At 40.8% G+C, this 18754-nt stretch overlaps 3 protein-coding genes across 12 annotated transcripts; 2 read left to right on the forward strand and 1 right to left on the reverse strand.

The window, feature by feature from the left end:
* Positions 1-5384: 5384 nt before the first annotated feature.
* On the reverse strand, positions 5385-10188 carry LOC125769971 (SPRY domain-containing SOCS box protein 3). 3 transcript variants are annotated; one of them, XM_049439078.1, is made up of 3 exons: positions 10027-10188; positions 8682-9038; positions 5385-6297 (listed from the first exon to the last, which is right to left on the reverse strand). In XM_049439078.1, the coding sequence occupies exons 2-3, from the start codon at positions 9024-9026 to the stop codon at positions 5545-5547; spliced, it is 1098 nt and encodes a 365-aa protein (XP_049295035.1). In that variant the 5' UTR covers positions 9027-9038; positions 10027-10188; the 3' UTR covers positions 5385-5544. The 3 variants fall into 3 exon arrangements, with proteins under 3 accessions (XP_049295035.1, XP_049295034.1, XP_049295037.1); XM_049439077.1 differs by lacking the exon at positions 10027-10188 and adding an exon at positions 9250-9697; XM_049439080.1 differs by lacking the exon at positions 10027-10188 and adding an exon at positions 9105-9235.
* LOC125769982 (uncharacterized) lies at positions 7923-8681 on the forward strand. The gene is made up of 2 exons (XM_049439095.1): positions 7923-8083; positions 8158-8681. The coding sequence occupies exons 1-2, from the start codon at positions 8032-8034 to the stop codon at positions 8574-8576; spliced, it is 471 nt and encodes a 156-aa protein (XP_049295052.1). The 5' UTR covers positions 7923-8031; the 3' UTR covers positions 8577-8681.
* Positions 10189-10812: 624 nt separating the features above from the next.
* Positions 10813-18280, forward strand: LOC125769970 (dual specificity tyrosine-phosphorylation-regulated kinase 1A). 8 transcript variants are annotated; one of them, XM_049439073.1, is made up of 6 exons: positions 11431-11693; positions 12718-12762; positions 15238-16094; positions 16764-16944; positions 17116-17274; positions 17349-18280. In XM_049439073.1, the coding sequence occupies exons 3-6, from the start codon at positions 15511-15513 to the stop codon at positions 17565-17567; spliced, it is 1143 nt and encodes a 380-aa protein (XP_049295030.1). In that variant the 5' UTR covers positions 11431-11693; positions 12718-12762; positions 15238-15510; the 3' UTR covers positions 17568-18280. The 8 variants fall into 8 exon arrangements, with proteins under 8 accessions (XP_049295032.1, XP_049295031.1, XP_049295030.1 ...); XM_049439075.1 differs by lacking the exons at positions 11431-11693; positions 12718-12762 and adding an exon at positions 10813-11274; XM_049439074.1 differs by lacking the exons at positions 11431-11693; positions 12718-12762 and adding an exon at positions 11327-11405.
* The last annotated feature ends 474 nt before the right edge of the window (positions 18281-18754 follow it).

Raw genomic sequence — 18754 nt, forward strand, 5'->3', positions numbered from 1 at the left:
TCTTGGGCACACCACGCTTTCTTTGTCCGTGTGCCTCCGAAATGAGGAAGATGCAATGGGACAGAACCTTCAAGTTCAACCCTTCAAGACAGCGCGGATTAAGCTATGGGTGGAGTGTGCGGCCGCTAAGGGCCTAGTGACTCTCCCTTCCCTCCCCACCCTTTCTAGAGGACTCAAAGTAGCTACTGGTACCTTCAAAGAAATGTTCCCTTCCGGACAGCAGGTCAGAAATCAGTAACCGACGTATTTGTTCCATTTGTTCACCGCCACGCAATGTTGGCATATAAAAACCCACAGACTATCCCAAACCATTATTTCGCTTAGCGCTTCCCGGGAGCTTTATTCGCCACTGTCTTGAAAGTCATATGGGCTCTCCTACCCAACTGATCTTCCGTCACGTCCTCATTGTATACCCTAGCTTAATTATAGGGGCTAGTCTCAACCCTTTGGCCGGTTAGTGGTGTAATGAGACGCTAAATCTAATAGTCACGAAGCCCTCCGAATATCGGTCCACCATGTAACATTAGTAACACACGAAAGTTATAGGATTTCTCAAACCGGTTTTAACAGTAATCGACTCCCGCTATATGTTGAAGATAGGCAATTATTACCCCTCAATAGCCCATAGTTCGACGAGATAGGTGTGACATTTACGATGCAGGGAGGCAACCATTGCCCAATCTTGTAAATTACAATTACAATTACAGTCCGCCAATATAGACGTACAAGCACAGCAGAGCACATGTGGTTCTCTTCAGTGTAGAGTAATAATCCGAAATCCCAGCAACGCTTATACTGCGTATTCCCCACTCTAACAGGTTATGGGCCCAGCACGGATATAATTATCCCGGGAAAGTTCGATTGTACAGTGAAGAAAGGCTAGTTTTGCTACAGGAACGTGCGCGTCGGTTTTTGTGTGTTGTACGGCATAGTGTGTGAAACGAAATGGCGGAACCCAGCAAACTCTCGTTTGCAAAATTGAACAATTCGAACTACAGCACATGGAAGTTTCGAATGGAAATGCTTCTCATCCGTGAAGAAACATGGTATGTGATCGCTGATCCAAAACCGGAGTCACCACCGGAGAAATGGGTCAAGGACGACCGCAAGGCGCGTGCCACGATGGGGCTTTGCATCGAGGATAACCAAGTGAATTTGGTAAAAGACATAGCTTTGGCAAAAGAGTTTTGGGACAAATTGCGTTCGTTTCACGAGAAGACGACTGCAACGTCGCGAGTGTCGGTGCTAAGTAAAATCTGTGACATGAAACTGATCGAGGGTGGCGATATGGATAAACATTTGATGGAAATCGAGAGTTTATTTGATAAGCTAACAATAGCGGGTCTGGTGCTTCAGCCAGAGCTACGAGTCGCAATGATTCACCGGAGCCTGCCGGAATCATATGGTGGGCTGGTGACCGCATTGGAGAGTCGCCCGGATTCCGAATTAACGGTGGAAGTCGTTAAGTCGAAGTTGCTCGACGAAAGTGAGCGAAGAAAAGATCGATCAGGGAACACCAGCGAACTGAAGGCCATGAAGGGATACGTGAAACAAAGCCACAAAACAGTGTGTTACAAGTGCGGTAAGCCGGGTCATCTAAAAAGGAACTGTCGTTTCAAGGAACAAAAACAAAATGGCTCCCGCGCGGAGTGTAACAGTATGTGTTTCTTGTCTGGCTCATACCAGACAAATGGGTGGCTGATCGATAGTGGTGCGAGTTGCCACATGACCAGTGATAAGAAATTCTTCGAAAAGCTTGTTCAACAAAAGGGTCCTAGCGTCGCTTTGGCCGATGGGAACATTACCGAAGCAAGCGGTATTGGTTATGGAATGGTGCGTTGTGTTGGTGCAAATGGCGGCGTCATGAACATTACGTTAAAAGACGTCTTATATGTTCCGACGTTGGCAACAGGGCTCATTTCAGTGGACAAAATGGTTGCCAGTGGATACACAGTGATTTTCAAATCGAATGGGTGTGAGGTCAATGATACGAACAATAAGCTAATGCTTAGATGTGAACGCAGTGATTGCTTGTATGGGTTGAGGTTAGTTGAAGTGTCCAAAATGGCCGAGAAAAAGACACACAATACAAATTGCAAGCACACGTGGCATCGTCGATTTGGCCATCGCGATTTATGCGTCATCCCGAAAATATTGAACGAGACACTGGCTACCGGAATGAAAATCGTGGACTGCGGTGTTCAGGAATCCTGTGAAATTTGCATCAAGGGTAAATCAGCGAGAAATCCATTTCCAAAGGCATCGGAAATAAAATCGGCAAAGGTGTTGGATTTAATACACACAGATCTATGTGGTCCGATGCGGACAACAACGCCAGGAGGGAAAAGGTACGTCATGACTATGATAGACGATTTTTCACGTTTCACTATCGTTTACTTGCTAGAGAGGAAGTCTGACGCTGCAGAGAAAATCAAAGAGTATGTGCGCTTTGTGGAAAATCTCTTTGCTCGGAAGCCGAGAATAATACGATCCGATGGTGGAGGCGAGTACGTCAACGACAATTTACGTATTTTCTACGCAAAGCAAGGCATAAAGGCACAATACACAACAGCTCATTCACCGCAACAGAACGGTGTGGCAGAGAGGAAGAATCGCTCTCTAGAGGAAATGGCAACCTCGATGCTCCTTGGCGCAGAGCTTGACAAACGGTACTGGGGTGAAGCGGTTATGACAGCAGCATACTTACAGAACAGATTACCTACGCGTTCTATAAGTACGACCCCGTACGAGAAGTGGTTTGGAAGGAAGCCAGAATTAGGACATCTTAAGGTGTATGGTTGTCCAGCATACGTACACATTCCAAGTGTCAACAGAGGAAAGTTTGACAGTAAGGCGAGAAAGTTGATTTTTATTGGATATTCTGATGAGCACAAAGGATATCGTTTCGTGGATACAGAAACGAATAAAATCACAATCAGCCGGGACGCAAAATTCCTGGAGGGTGATGGTGCTACGACCAATGCGAAATCAACTGAAAGGAAATTAAAGAAAACGCCTGTAGAATCAGTGAAATCAGATACTCAAGGCTATTCTCCTTTGGATAGTGTTGTGGAAAACTACATTACATCGAGCCCAACAAACGAAACCATAGAGGAGGAAGTTGCGGAGGAGGCGAGCGAAGACAGTCTATTTTTCGATACGACTGACGTTGATGAAGCTGAGGATCTGACGGCTTCATTGGAAGTAGACAACACCGATCAACTGGGAGAAGGTGACGTGACGTCATTAAGACGTTCCAGCCGTGTAAATCGCGGTGAACTGCCGAGTAAGCTGAGCGACTTCGTAGTGGGAGTTGCAGCGCACACGGCAGAGGAGCCAACATGCTACAAGGAGGCGATTTCGAGTGCAAATCGTAATTCGTGGAAGCAGGCGATGGACAGCGAGATCCAATCGCACAAGCAGAATCAGACTTGGGAATTAGTTCAGCTTCCCGAAGGGAAACGAGCATTTGGCAGTAAATGGGTCTACAAGCAGAAGCGCAACGAGTCGGACGAGATCGTGCGGTACAAAGCACGGATAGTAGCCCAAGGGTACAACCAACGATATGGAGAGGATTACGATGAAGTTTACGCACCGGTCACGAAGCATACTACTCTCCGCACATTGCTGGTGCTAGCTGGTAAGAAAAATCTTTATTTGCAGCATCTGGACGTACGTACTGCTTATCTCTACGGAGAGATAGATGAAGAGATCTTCATGCGTCAGCCCCACGGATACGAGGTTCCTGGAAAGGAGGAGTTAGTGTGTCAGCTGAGAAAGAGTATATACGGACTGAAACAATCTGCGCGATGCTGGAACGAGAAGCTCTCGGGTGTACTGGGAGAACTGGGGTTCGTTGCAAGTTCTGCCGATCCATGTTTGTTCACGCGGGACAGAAACGGTGAAACGGTATATATTATTGTATACGTTGACGATATTCTTGTAGGTTGTGAAAACAAGAAAACTATATCAGGAGTGTATGAGGACTTGAAAGAACATTTTGAAATCGTTTGTCTCGGTGATGTAAAGTTCTTTCTAGGGCTAGAAGTTCATAAGGAAAACGGTGTTTACAGTATCGGGTTAACTAATTACATCAACAAGCTAGTGAACAGGATAGGACTTAGCGATGCGAAAACTGTAAAAACACCAATGGACCAAGGTTATTTGAAAAATGTAAATGAAAGCGAATTACTAGAAGATAGTACTAAGTACCGATCTGTGGTGGGAGCACTATTGTACGTAGCCGTTTGTGCACGGCCGGATCTTATGACAACAGCTACGATGCTGGGAAGGAAGTTTAGTGCCCCAACAGAAAGTGATTGGGTGGCAGCCAAGCGTGCTGTTAGATATCTTAAAGGTACCAAATCTTGGATGTTAAAGCTAGGTAATGAGCACGATAGAATCGACTGCAGTGATTTAGTCGCATTTTCGGATGCGGACTGGGCGGGAGATTCTTCTACGCGAAAATCAACAACTGGTTTCGTGGTATATTTCTCAGGAGGAGCAGTATCCTGGGCAAGTCGTCAGCAGGGCAATGTTACACTATCCACTATGGAAGCAGAGTACGTTGCATTGGCAGAGACCTGCCAAGAGGTATTGTGGTTACGCCGCCTTCTAGGTGATCTAGGAGAAGTCCAACGTAACGCAACAATAGTGAATGGGGACAACCAAGCTTGTCTTTTGTTTGCTCGTTCAGAGAAATCTAGCAAGCGCTCCAAGCATATCGAAACGAGACATCATTTCGTGCGGGACCTATGTCAACAGGGAGATATTGAACTAAAGTATTGTCCTACGGATCAAATGAACGCGGATATATTAACAAAGCCATTAGGTGCAGTAAAACACCATATGTTCGCGAGTAGTTTGGGGTTAATATAGAAAACAGTTGAGGAATACTAATTGAGGAGGAGTGTTGAAGATAGGCAATTATTACCCCTCAATAGCCCATAGTTCGACGAGATAGGTGTGACATTTACGATGCAGGGAGGCAACCATTGCCCAATCTTGTAAATTACAATTACAATTACAGTCCGCCAATATAGACGTACAAGCACAGCAGAGCACATGTGGTTCTCTTCAGTGTAGAGTAATAATCCGAAATCCCAGCAACGCTTATACTGCGTATTCCCCACTCTAACACTATAAACATAGGCCGTGTTCATACAAATCTTAAATAATACATTCATTACACTTGAGTTGATTGGATGAGCCGATGAGTACTAAGAATTGTTTCTTATCATAAGATGTTATGACAAAGCTGGGACTATATTACCTTTGTATAAAAATGTGTTTTTTAAAATAATAAAATTCATATTAAAATACTTTAATATTACAAATACGAAATATTTTAAATGGGTTCGAATAAAAAAAATGAACACAAAGCATTTACTAACATCGTTAGTACAAATAACGATCTAAATTTTTACTTCGTAACCAAGACGGTAAGACAATTAAGTGGATGACACTGGACATAGTACAGCCGCTTGCAGTGTAATGGTAACCGTGGCAATATTATTATAATATAATTAAAACTCTATCGGTTTGTTAAAATATTTGGTTCTCAATCATCACAGCTATCTCATCATCTTCACTGTTGGAATCAGTGGAGCTACAACGAATATTATGCTTTTTTGAAGAATTTTTGGTTTCATCATTGACCTCCTCATTACTCATCAAGTTGTCATAAATCTGCGCTTCTGAATTGATTTCTAATGGTTTGGAGACGCCACTGTAGACTGTATTAATTGCATGCGAAAGTTTTAGTTTTTTACCACAAAGAACTGCTTCGTCAGCCAAATGTAAATTATTAAGTGCGAAATCCTCGGATTGGCTCGGTTCCTTTAGTTGCAAGAACCACAATTCTTGAACGATTTTCCTCAGGCCTGGTATAGCTTTCACCTGTGCGAGAAGTTTCGGGTATTTACAGACAACCTTCATGCAATTAAACCTAAGATTATCTTCGAACGAAGCGGCATTTATAAGCCTAATGGACGATTTGGCCGACGTAGATGATACCATGGGATAAATTTCTATTTCTTCCTCTCTGGGAATGTCAGAATACGCTCGGCCAAGTGAACGTCGATTAAGATAGTATTCCAATGTACCACGAAACATGTCGACGTAAATGCCTATGATTCGTCCTCGGCTAAACTTTTTCCCATAATATTTCAGCTGTCCGTTGTGTTGGGCGACGCCTCGATAAGAGTATCCCCATGATTGGTCATCGATGCCGAGCACGCTGGTAAAAGAAAACTGATGTCGCAGTAAATCTACCTTATCAGTTCCAATGCCAAACATCTGAAAATGAAATTATCCAAAAAACATAATTAACTTTTGGGTTTGTTTGGGTTTCCGATGTGTCTATAGGAAATGAAAAATATCATAATAACAAGAATTAGGTAACTCGAAATATTCATTGTATTGTTCTGGAGATATCTGGAGCATAGCTGAAAACATTCGTTAGTGTAAAGCAAATGATAAAAATTTGGTACATTTGTGCGTGTAGCATTACCTATCAGCGATCACTACAACGCTACTACAGATGTATCGTAAAAGCGCGGATTTAAAGCCAATAAAACGATTAACCACGACCCGACAGTCGTGGTCCCAAATTCCAATCGCCTTTTTTGATAAAATCTCTAGCCGGAAATCAATCGTCTAGCTGCTACCCGTTGAAGAAAAACGGTGTACGTCAGCATTTGAGCAGTCTTGCTCGCTTGCTGTATAAACAATTACGCTTTGCATTTCGAACACAACAGTCACAAGTGATCAGTCTTCTGTGTTTCTCGTTAATTTTCCCGTATGGCTAGTGATATGAAAGCTATTTTTTGTGTTGTATATATCCTACTGGGGGCTCTTGGATTTTTGAGCAATACTGCAGAAGCTGCTAGGTGTGATGGCCTTCCCGGAGGAACTTTGCTGATGTATGATAATATGGCTGAATGTAATCGGTATATAGCTTGTCAGCATGAAACCGATCATGAGTGGTATTGTCCTCCAGGAGAATTTTTTAATCCACGCAACCTACAATGTGAATCAACCTGTCCGACGAATAGAGGTAATTATAAAACTTACAAACAATGTGTACGCCGTTAATGATTCATGTTATTTTTTATGCTTTATCTTCAGATCAATTATGGTGCGGTGGAGTTCCCGATGGCGTTTTCATCCGTGTTCCTCCGGGACAGCAACCGAATTGCCAAAACTATTACACTTGTTTTGGTGGAGCAATGTTTTTTAACACATGCCCTCTAGGATTTGTCTTTTCCCAACCATTGCAAGCGTGTGTTGATCAGAAGGAATGTTGAACGCATTTCTTGAAATAAAATATAAAACACATTCGGACATGTTCGAATACTTCATGTACAATAATGATGACTTTCACAAATTACTCATTAACTCATATAAAATTATTCATAATTGTATGTTTCCTATAGAAGTTAATCGGAGATTTCAGTCTTTAAACGCCACGACAGATACTAACGTGACATCTAAACCATTGCCTATTAAACTAAGATTAAATAAATCCTAAGAATGCCGAAAATGACAAACCAAGGTTTACCGAGGCTGTAGTGAAAAAAAGAAGAAAAAAACCCTACGTTTAAAAATCCAGAAAACTGAATTATCAGAATACCTACTAGAAAAGATAATTAAAGTTTTCGAATGATCCCTTTTTCGCAAAAATGCTTCATTAATGTATTGTCAATCAGCAATACAATATACAGTAGACACATATTACACTTTCAAGATTATGCATTATGCGCTGACGTACATAAATATGTAATTTCTAAAAGCTAAGCTAAAACGAACATTTTTTTGGTAGCAGCAGGGGTAATAAATTATTTTTTATCAAACTGCATCCCATTACCAGACAATCTTTACTTTTCGTGGTGTAATTGTTTGCGGCTTTCTCAACAGAACGCCACACGCGATAAAAGGATTCCTTGTTTGAAACCATTCTCAGATCGACTTGATAAAGTCTAGACGATAAGCTTCCACCGTAGATCAGGTTCAATTAAACACGTCGAAGAAATGCGTCCGGCATTAGTTCGTATGTTACTCGGAGAGCGAGCAGTAATGAAAGGTATGAGCACTCCGCATTTTTGCTGAACGATTTTCTAGTATACAACATGCGTAATGTTTTACTCGTCTATGTAGGTCTCGTGTGCTGTGCCATTGGAATTGTCCTACTCGTGGGAGCGGCTGATGCATATTTCTGTGATGGAATACCAGGAGGAATGAAAATAAGATTCCCACTGCCGGAAATATGCAACGAATACATCTCCTGCCATCATGGTACCGAGCACGAATGGCGTTGTCCACTAGGACGATTTTTCAGCCAACGCGCACAGCGCTGTGTAAACGCCTGTGATCCAAGCGAAGCGATCAACATTTGTGCAGGATTGATCAACAATATTTTGCTGAGGCCACCACTGTCGGAATTCCCCTTCAGCTGTCGGCGTCACTACGAGTGTATCGGAGGAAATATGGTAACGCGAGAGTGTCCTGCCGGTACCTATTTCTCGCAACTACTGCAAAGTTGTGGTTCAGTTAGAGAAGAGTTTTGCATACCATAAATTTTTCATCTTTTTGCTCGTATCTAATACATATTTGAAGTGATGTTTAGTTTTGAGTCGCTTCTAACAAAATAAAAAAAATATATATAAATATATTTAACTTACGATGTCTGTTCCCGACAGAGGTGATAGTATCTTTAGCTCCCAGTAGTGATGACGTCCTCGGTGTAACGGTTGGTTGCCACGAACTATGCTAGTGCCTTGACTGTACACTGGATGGAAAATGACTTCCGTTCCCGACACTACGGTTTCCATGGTCAAATGTTTGTCCCATGTCCAATCTAGTCTCCTGGATGTGTCTTCTCCGCAGCGGCACGGTATCGCTTTTTTCGCAGAAACTTTCCAACGAGTTTCGTTTGGATACTCGCATTTACAGAACGGTACGGACCAATTATCGTTGCTGCTTGTTCGAAGGAAAGTAACATTTTTGTTAAGTTGAGCAAGACTCATTTTGCTAGCAACCTAGAAAGGTAAAAGCAATTGTATGAGGTAGTTGAAGAATGTTTTGTAATGCGCATTGTATCCTACGTAGCATTGATGGTAGATGATTGTAAAACAATGATTAATAACTACATTCGGCACTGGGTTTCGCCTTCTTTTAGAATACGTATTTTTGAAATAAAACAATTCACAGCAAAAAAGATTGAATAGGAAATCTATGTAAAAGCTATACCGGCAAAGATTCACACGGAATATAGTGGCGCATAGTTCTGTGGATAAACTTTTCTTTTCCAGCAACACTTAGCACATTCAGAGTCTTGGGACATTACAGGTTACACATGCGAAACTGAAAATTGATGTAATTTACAAAAATTACGCGCGATTTGCATTCAGAGATAATTTTGTGTCGAAAAAGATGTAAACAAAACTGCAAAACGTCAAATTACGCTCAGCTCACAAACACATACAAATAACGGTCTCGTTTGACAGCTCGCTTGTAAAGCGAAATGTTGTAATCAGCTTTTGTCGTGTTTTTTTTTTATTATTACACGTCCCGTCTCCAGCATTTCAGTACAGCGTGCATGCGTTATGTGCGTGAAAAATAAGGAGCGGTCACTTCTGTATTTACGCAATGATCAATTGAAATGTAAATAGTGGTTTCGCTTTAGAGAATGATTTTGTCTAGATCAATTTACAGTACACTTGTGACACAAAACAATGTTAGAAACATTGTTAGAAACATACTTTTATCGAGAATATATCGAGCATTGTAACAGATATTTATATCTTATGAACTGGAAATTAATGTATAGCTTCTAAATTTAACCTAGGCACGTTGATAACAGCCGTTTCGCCCACTACACTATTCTAATGCATTCGTTAAACAATTGAAACTCGTACGCTAAAAGATTGTGTACAGATTGATAAGATTGCTCTAGCAGCAAGGCAAGGTTGAAATCGGAATTGAAGAAATGTAACAGAGATTAGCTTTGCACTTAATTTTACGTACTTGCACTTTAGCGCAACCGTTGATGCTACCGCTGGAAAACGACACTGAATACTAAGGCGTGCGATGCCTCATGTCGGCTGTATATAAAGAAAATTATCTCCTTCACAATCGTTAATAAAACACGTAAACTCTCAACAGGAATCGAGAAGAGACTCATCGCTTACGGTCCATTAGATTGATAGTGTAAACACGTGCACTTTCTTATGCAAGCTTATGCGCTGGTAGACAGCTGACGGAGCCTCTGTACAGAGAAAATGAAGTTAAATTGTTTAGTAAATGATGTACATACAATTTGAATTCCCAGATGATGGTTTAGTGCCACTGCTTATCAGTTGGTTTCGAATGACCCACTGGAGTTATGGCTGTTTTGCAACGGAAAAGGTCGCACAAGGATTGTCCATCATGATAACCTTTCAGTCATGGACAGCTCACGGGCAGAATCGCAGGAATTATGATGACATTCAGTTTGCATTTTTTCTATGATTAAGTTTAACTTGACCCTTTACAAGCGCTTTTGACTGTATGCGATATTTACATATTTCGAATTGGTTTAAAATATTTTTACTAAATATAAATAATACAAAATATAATGTGAATGGGTAGTGCCAAACTTACATTTCTAATACATGGATTTCGATGGATGGATACAAACATTCAATGTTTAAATACAAAAATAAATCGTCAATGATGTATATCAAAACCTATATGGTCTGTATAATCGTTAATGCACGACTTAAAGCGACCCTAGCTTTTTAAGTGAGTGTCCGATTTCAGTGAGTTTTTGGCAAATAATCAGACCTAGGTACGGGAAGATCATAACGCCTAACTTAGTGAACTGAAAAATGTAGCACGTGAAAAGTGGATTACACTGTGTGCAAGTAGTTTTGTAAGGGTGTTGATAATTAGAATGAAGATTTGAATGCTGTTAGAAGTATCCAAAAATAAATACGCGTACGCGATACGGATACGAATCTGTGGTCATCATCCACGCCTTGCTCATATCAAGGTGTGCGCAAAACATCAACATACCGATCGGTCATTTTCGTGTCCCGACTGGAAGAAGATCCGATGTTTTTCCGGCCGGATGAAATGTGGTACTGAATTTTCTCACGCTACTAGTGTGCTGTGAACGCGTCGTGAGCGTGAGCATTTTGCAGTTTCACTCGCAGAGCCAACGATGGGAGCTGGAAAATGTGTTTTGAAAGTTTCGTTCTCCAGTGTTGTTTTTGTGCTTATGTGGTTTTCTAGGTGAAAAATTACACAGTGGTATTACACAGAAAACAAGAACACAGTGCATAGGAAGATTTTTCATAAGCGTTAAAAACAACAAGGGCTTCGACGTGGCACAGCTGTGTGGTGTGCGTACGATAGTACAATGAGTATGTTTTCTTTACCATATAACTTGTACTATTGCTCCGTCCAAGGAGGATGTTTATGCGCTGTGGAAGAATGATTGCGAGCGCGCGAGAGAACGTAACGACATGCAGAGCTGTTTATAGCCGAAGAGCATCGCCAAGCAGTGTAGTGAGAGATGAATATGAAAATGAAAAAGGGAAACAAACCCCAGCCAGTAATCATGTCCCACCCGAGCCAAAGTGTCTGGGTCCATTCATCGTAGTATTGAGTTGATAGTGTTGCTGTGCAAAAGCACTGTTCATCGTAGATGGGTTCGATTTTTTTGTTCCTTCAATAGTTTCTCCTGTTCGGTTCTAGGTGAAAAATCAGTTCCTTTCACACAAGGATCCTTCTGATGCTACGGATGCACAGAGCCTGTCTGCACAGTGACGAGTTTGTCTCCTGTTCCATAACTGGCTTGATATCTATGGCGGCACAAATACCAAGCGACCATATTGATACGAAAAGATTCCGTCTGAGTGTATCTGCTTAGTGTGCTTGCTTGCGGGGTGCAAAAAACAAAAAAAAACAACCTTCGAGAAATTCGTTCACAGACTCCACTTTTCCGAAAACTGAGAAAAGGGATCCGCTCCCTCAACGGCCTGTGTGATACAAAAAAAGTGCTTTTCCATTGGCGCGGAATAGGTGGAAGGTGGAAATGCAGTAGGGAGCAGTGATGAAATATTGCACTCGTCACGTTGTTGGATTAGTACTACCCCATCCTACCATTTTGGAGAACAGTTCCGCACAAATCGTTGAGCTAAAGGTGGACTGTTTTTGCAGCAAAAGTGATTTTTATTTTAACAACTACCTAAAAATTGTTACCGTTTGTGTATCGTTTCCATGAAGATAAGAGAAAAAAAGTGAGTGGAAAAATTGATCATACTCATCTTGTAGAAGGCAACCTCCCCCCCCCCCCCCCCGCCTGACCACTCGGAGAATGAACAAGATGGATAATATAAGGGATAGTGGTGACTACAGCAGCGCTCTAATAAAACGTTTGAAATGGAGTGCATCTGAGGTGTAGTGGCCCCCGTGAAAAAATGATAACCCGAGTGTAGTGGCAACGTTTCAGTTGCGCTCGCTTACGAATGCATGTTTAAACGTGTGTTAGTATGTGTTGATATGAGATGCCCGTTAGAGGACAGTGTGATGCTGTTGCTTCCTTCAACGGTTCGAATGCATGTCGAATATGTGTGTAGTTTGAAGGTGGCAATAGTTTAATGTTTCGCTTCGACTAACGATGAAACATGCAATTGGAAATACAAGAGTTATCACATTTACGTTTCGATACAGGATGGATTTGGTGTTATTTTCGATATTTGCATCTAAGCTTGCAAGGTATGGACGCCTGCTGTGAGAAAATGTTACGCCGATGGTAATATCTGAAGTTCTTTAATGTAATATACTTGCAAGTCACGAAAACACGACGTCACGACGTCAAATGTACAAACACTTGCGCATACATATACCCATACATATACTAAGATGCACATGAAAATGGCATATGTGGGAAAATAGACAGAATCCTTCCAATATCGTACGAGATATCTGCAAACGACAAATTGCCATAGAAAAAGATTAGCCAGCACAGTGATGATGCGGAAGGTGTGGGAAATTCGTCCTAAGAGAAGTGAAAGAGTATGGTGCTATGAAAAAGATAAGCAAGAAAATGTGGGAGTAAATAGAAAAATTCTGCACCTAAAAGCCATAAACCACAAACAAGGATAAGGACATATTCGTACACACACACACATACTGCAGCAGTAAGATGAAAAGCATAGAAATGATCCTTCTTCCTGTAGCACAAACATTGTAGGCAACAGATGAAGAGAAAAACTTACCACTAATCCATCTCATCGTGGTGCATTAAGTGATGGACAAGTACGGAAGTAAGCTTTGACAAAGAGGTGAAGAATACGTTCGGCATGTCCACAAGCATAATGAAGAGTCTTGAATTTGCATGTTGTTTCAGTTATAGAGTGCACTTTGCTTTCAAACCTCTTGACATTCAATAACAGAAATGGAACAAAGTGATATATGAATATGAATAAGGGTTAAAACGAAAACAAAAACTTTGATGATAATTTTGTGATCTATACGTTCTGCATGCCTACACCTAAAATTACATTAACGAGATGTAATGGGTGTTAAGATTGTGCTGCAAGTTATCTAAATAGTCCAAATTCCATTAATACACGATTAATAGGTGAACTGTAAATGTGATTTACTGGTAATATTTTTCGAGTTAATTGCATCTTTTAACTTTAGGTAGGGTCAAAAAACAAATTCAACCGTTACATTGGTTTTGTTGCCATTAATTCTTTATTGTTTCATGACAGCGGTTAATCGGACGTAAAGGAAAAAAATAGCAAACGGTGAAAACTGCTAAATCATTCCACTAAGATGCTACTGTTTTCCTATAACTTTTTACAACTTTTTTCCAAGATTGCTTTTCCACACTTTTGATAATGATAATATTTTTATAAGTTACTGTATGATTATATGCATAGGGATACGCAGATAGTGCGTTGATATTATAATAGTTTAAATTATTTTCTCGAACATTAATCGTATTAATTGCCCTACGGCGAAATGAACTGCATCTAATATCCTTCACATGGCTGTGAGTAGACCAGCGGTGTTCTAAAGATAAGCAGTGTTTGTCTTATATGTGAGAACAGCTGGTGAAAATGTATGCATCGACGCCACCATCAGCTGTCGGCTCTAACTAAATTAGGCCATTGATTATTGATCGTCCCTCGTGACAACCGGATGGAGGCTGCACTCAAAGGCCGTAGTGGACTTTCAATGAAGCTTTTTGCTGTTCGGTTGGGAGAGAGCACGGTCGGGAATGATTCAATTTCAGTAACTCCATTATTAATTCAGCCTTTGTACTGTCGCACGGTGCACAGAAGAATTGATATTGACACGCAGAAAAAGCAGGAAGGCTGAGGTAGAAATTTAAACCAGCCTTTTCGCTTAAAGATGAAATAATACACAAAAGGATCGTATTTTCTACATCTACACTTTTACACACTTACCAGCACAACTTTTATAAATATCATTTTGCTTTAATGCTGTATAGAAATACGACAATGCAATTGATGAGCATTTGTTTGAAAACAATCTGGCAAGCCTGTCTAAAATAATTATAAAACGAAACTTTAGTTTATAAAAACATTACTTAAGTTGGTTTAATGGTCGGAGATTTCATTGATAGTGACATTAGTTTCTCACAAAACAGCATCGGTTCCAAATTCCATTCGTCCCGTTTATCCGTCCACAGGATTTACTATAGACACGTATCGATGAATACATGTCCAGAACTGGCCATGTTAAAATCGACGTTATAGATGTTCAGAAGAAGAAGAGGCAGAAGAAGCGTTAGATGTTCCTCAAAAGGAATGATTGAAACAAGGTTTGACATTTTTATTTCATTGGGTTAAATCAGGGTATAAAATTCACCATTTATAAAGATCATTCAAATAATCTATTTCTAAGCTACCCTATTTGCTCTGGGAACAATTGTTCAACTAGTTGTGTTTTTTTTGTTTCATTCACTGAAGGATGGCTTTTCCGTGTATCCATCTATTAATGATTTTAAAGGATTATATTTAATTATTAAATTGTTCCATTCAACAAGTCAAAACAAGAAGTATGAAAGATTTATCAAATAATGGATCTGCATACATTTATTTGTACGCCTTCTTTTTTACAAACAAAATAGATTTACATCCTTTTGTTTGAACAACAGTTGTATCTACATATATCAGTAGTTGTTTTAACGATGTTTTTTTACTGCTTTATTCATAGACCAAAACCAACAAGTTAGCATGTGAAAACAATGTAACTTTTCACCGGTGATGGACAATCGCGATCATCTGCAGTAAGCAGGAAGTTAGATGGCAAACGCATCATAACATAGTTATGGATTCAATGCTATTCAGGATATGAAATAACCATGCGCTACTAAGAAAAAGCCGGAACTAAACACGGACATCTACATAAGAAGCTTAAATTTCTGTGCTGCCCATTCAGGTGTGGTCGTAAGAACCAGAAAAGAGGAAGCGGTGGCTGCGAGAGGAAATGCATTTTTGGATTGATAAACGATCGCAAGCGTGTGGTTTCGGCAGAGCGCGTGTGGCAGCATCTTTATCGGGTGGTGGTGGTCTAGGGTTTGGCCACCCACGGCGCGTGCCTCGGAAATCAATGGTCACTCCAATACATCGGTTTCAAACGGTCGACTGTGGTCGGCCTCACATCCATCGCCAGCAACAGTCACAACAGCAACAACCGCATCCACAGCCGCAATCGAATCCGTCTGTCCCAGGAACGCATTATTCGTCCACACAAAGTCAACAATCCTCGGCTCATCAACACCAGCAACCGCATCATCCACATCAATCGCATGCAGATCCACAGCATCACCGTCACCATCCGCATCATCCGCACCATCATCAAGGCTCTGTACAGCAGCAGTCGCAACCGAATAATCAACAACAGCAACAGGTGCATCAGGTGCAGCTGCACCTCAGTGGTCAATACAATTCCCAGAGCAGTATTCTGCCTGCGCCAACGCCTTATCCGCAGCCGAGTCCAAACTTACAGCAAAGTTCGTCACCGAATGCTCTAAACTACCACGTACCTGTGTCGATGAATCACATTTACAGGTGAGTAGAATGAATCGCGCACTACAATGCTGAACATTTTTTTTAACGCGGCATTTTACACAAATTACAATATGAGTTTAACGCATTAAGCGACGCTACTCCTTCTTCTTTCTTGGCTTAACGACCTCTAAGGTCACGCCAGCTATTTCTGGCTCACGAGACTTATTTTACCACGTAGCTGGATAGTCAGTCCTTGCTACGGTGCGACGGTCCGGATGAGATTTGATCCCTAGTCCTGCCGTGTGGACCGGCGCTGTTTATCACATACGCCCTCCCGGGACGGCCAACGCAGTGTCTACTTAGGTATAACTGTACGAAGTCTTCAAGGGATAAAGTTAATGAATATTTTCAGGGTATTCTTTTCGCAGTTGGTTCTTAGTTTTTGGATAGCCGTTTCATATGCATTATATGTACTGCTCGCTTGAAAGAAGTAATCCCGCACATTTTTATTGAATCTCTACCAGTACATACTGGCTATGTTAATAACAAGCATTTTTAAAGTTATAGATTAGTAAGGAATTAGTAATAAGGAGTAGTAAGTGACATTCGATTGTGTCAAAACTACATAGGTAAATTGATGCGAAACAACCTTTTTATAACGCATTAATTTAGATCAAAAAAAAGAAGAAACAGTGTCTTTTTCCTTTCCTTACTTTATCGATCTTTAAGCGCATCAACACAATCATCCGGTGCTGAGATAGACGGCATTAGCAATGTTGGACAGCACATACAGCCGCACGTTGGACATGATGCACAATTGTTACCGGCGCACCTGAAATGTGGCATGTGGGCTTCGTTGGCTCTTGCTACGGTGTTTGTCGCTGGGGCAAAGTTTTATTTCGACCATCAGGTAATATTTCTATATTTATAAGCTATTTGTTTTTTAGTTCTGGTTTTTTGTTTATAAACTTATAAATTTACTTAACAAACTTCTGTTCGTTCGACATCACGCGATTATCTGGTTAAATTAAATTTATTTTCAAATGAAAATTAAATAACATAATTTTTATCATTCTCACAGGGCACCGGGTTAGAGGTGTTAATATTTTGTGCATTTTCGGCTACATTCTTTTTGGCTGCCTGCACCGTATCGTTATGGAGACGTCCCCGGGACATACAGATCACTAGCAACAATATGATATCGGACACGATCTCTAACGCAGAGCAAAGTTCACTACAGGTGAGCATTCGCCAATGCTTTGTACTTGATAAACAGTTTGTTGAAACATCATATGCTGTGTGTTCCGTTTTTAGAACAACCCTGAATTTCTAAGCAGCAACCCCTCGCCGCTACTGAATGGAAGTGCCGGAAGTGGTCCATTGGGAGGGCTTGTTCCGGGAAATATTCAACAGGCTTCGTTGGCAAGCATAGTAGCACCACCACCACCGTATCATATAGCGATACTTCTGCCCGATACTTCGAAAGAGGCGGAGGAAGCCCCTCCACCGTCGTACGATAAAATAGTGATTTAATAATAATCATCGACTAACGCGGGGGTTTGTAGATGGAGGTTCTTCTGTACAAAATGAAATCGCACACTTTTACAATTTCCTTGGTAGAAGTAAATAGTCTTCTAATATAACAATGTCCAGCGCACGTAAAACGTTACTGGAAACGTATGGGAAAGACAGGTGCAATAGTGTACTCGATACGTGTAGTTATTGCTCGTTAGTTTTAGCCGATAGTTTTTTTTTACTTCAGACGATTAAAAGACACATCAGCGAAGCTACAAATGGGCCAACTGAGATAGTTAGCAGAAAAGAAGGAATGGCTGCTCAAATCGTGATACACGATAGTGGAAAGAAGTATGGCTCGAGCAAGGAAAATTATTATTGAAAAATAGTTAAGTGAGGGTTTTTCGGAATCATTCAAACATTTATTGCAATGTTTTTTCATTTTGCGAATAAATAAAGCCTAACAACAAAAAGCGAAAATAGCGACAAACGTGCTACAAGAAGAAACATACAAAAGAAATATTTTTGTCACGATATATGTCAAACGGTGATTCTTTGCAACTGTTGTAAAACAGCGGTAGAACTAATGTGTCTGGTTATTAGAACAGCGTGTATTATCATTACCAGTGTACAGTTAAGACGAAAACAAAAGTATTAAGCGGTATTCTCTTTATTTATACTAAAGATAGATCGCGCAGTATGTTTTAATAAAACTCTATCGACAAGAGCTATTTAGGTTGTCTAGTTTACTTAACAATGCAGTAAAAATTTTGAGAAAATTTTTTTTTGTTTATTCTTAAACTTGTACAAACAGGAATAATTTAACATTCAAAGTTAACGGCCCAAACTTTCTTCTCATGCACACTGTACTTTTGATTGTATGTTACACTCCCCGTGGACAGGATCGAACAACAATCCGGGTGGGCATTCACGATCGGCGGCAGCTCCCATGAAACATTGCACAAACTTGCGGCAATTACCATGGACTGGAAGGTTTACGAAACCAGCGACAGGGCATTTAATACAACCGGCTTTGCTAGGATAGTCACAAAGTTGCTTCTCAAAATTAAAATGGTATCCTGAAGGACAGACTAGCGGTGCGGCAGTACGATTAACACAAGCAGTGTAATAATGGCATCTTTTGTGGTCGGGTAAAAACGTATTTTGTTTGACGTTAGCGCACTCCTGTGTATTTCCGATCGATA

Source organism: Anopheles funestus, chromosome 3RL (genome assembly GCF_943734845.2).
Source record: "Anopheles funestus chromosome 3RL, idAnoFuneDA-416_04, whole genome shotgun sequence".
Classification (NCBI taxonomy): domain Eukaryota; kingdom Metazoa; phylum Arthropoda; class Insecta; order Diptera; family Culicidae; genus Anopheles; species Anopheles funestus.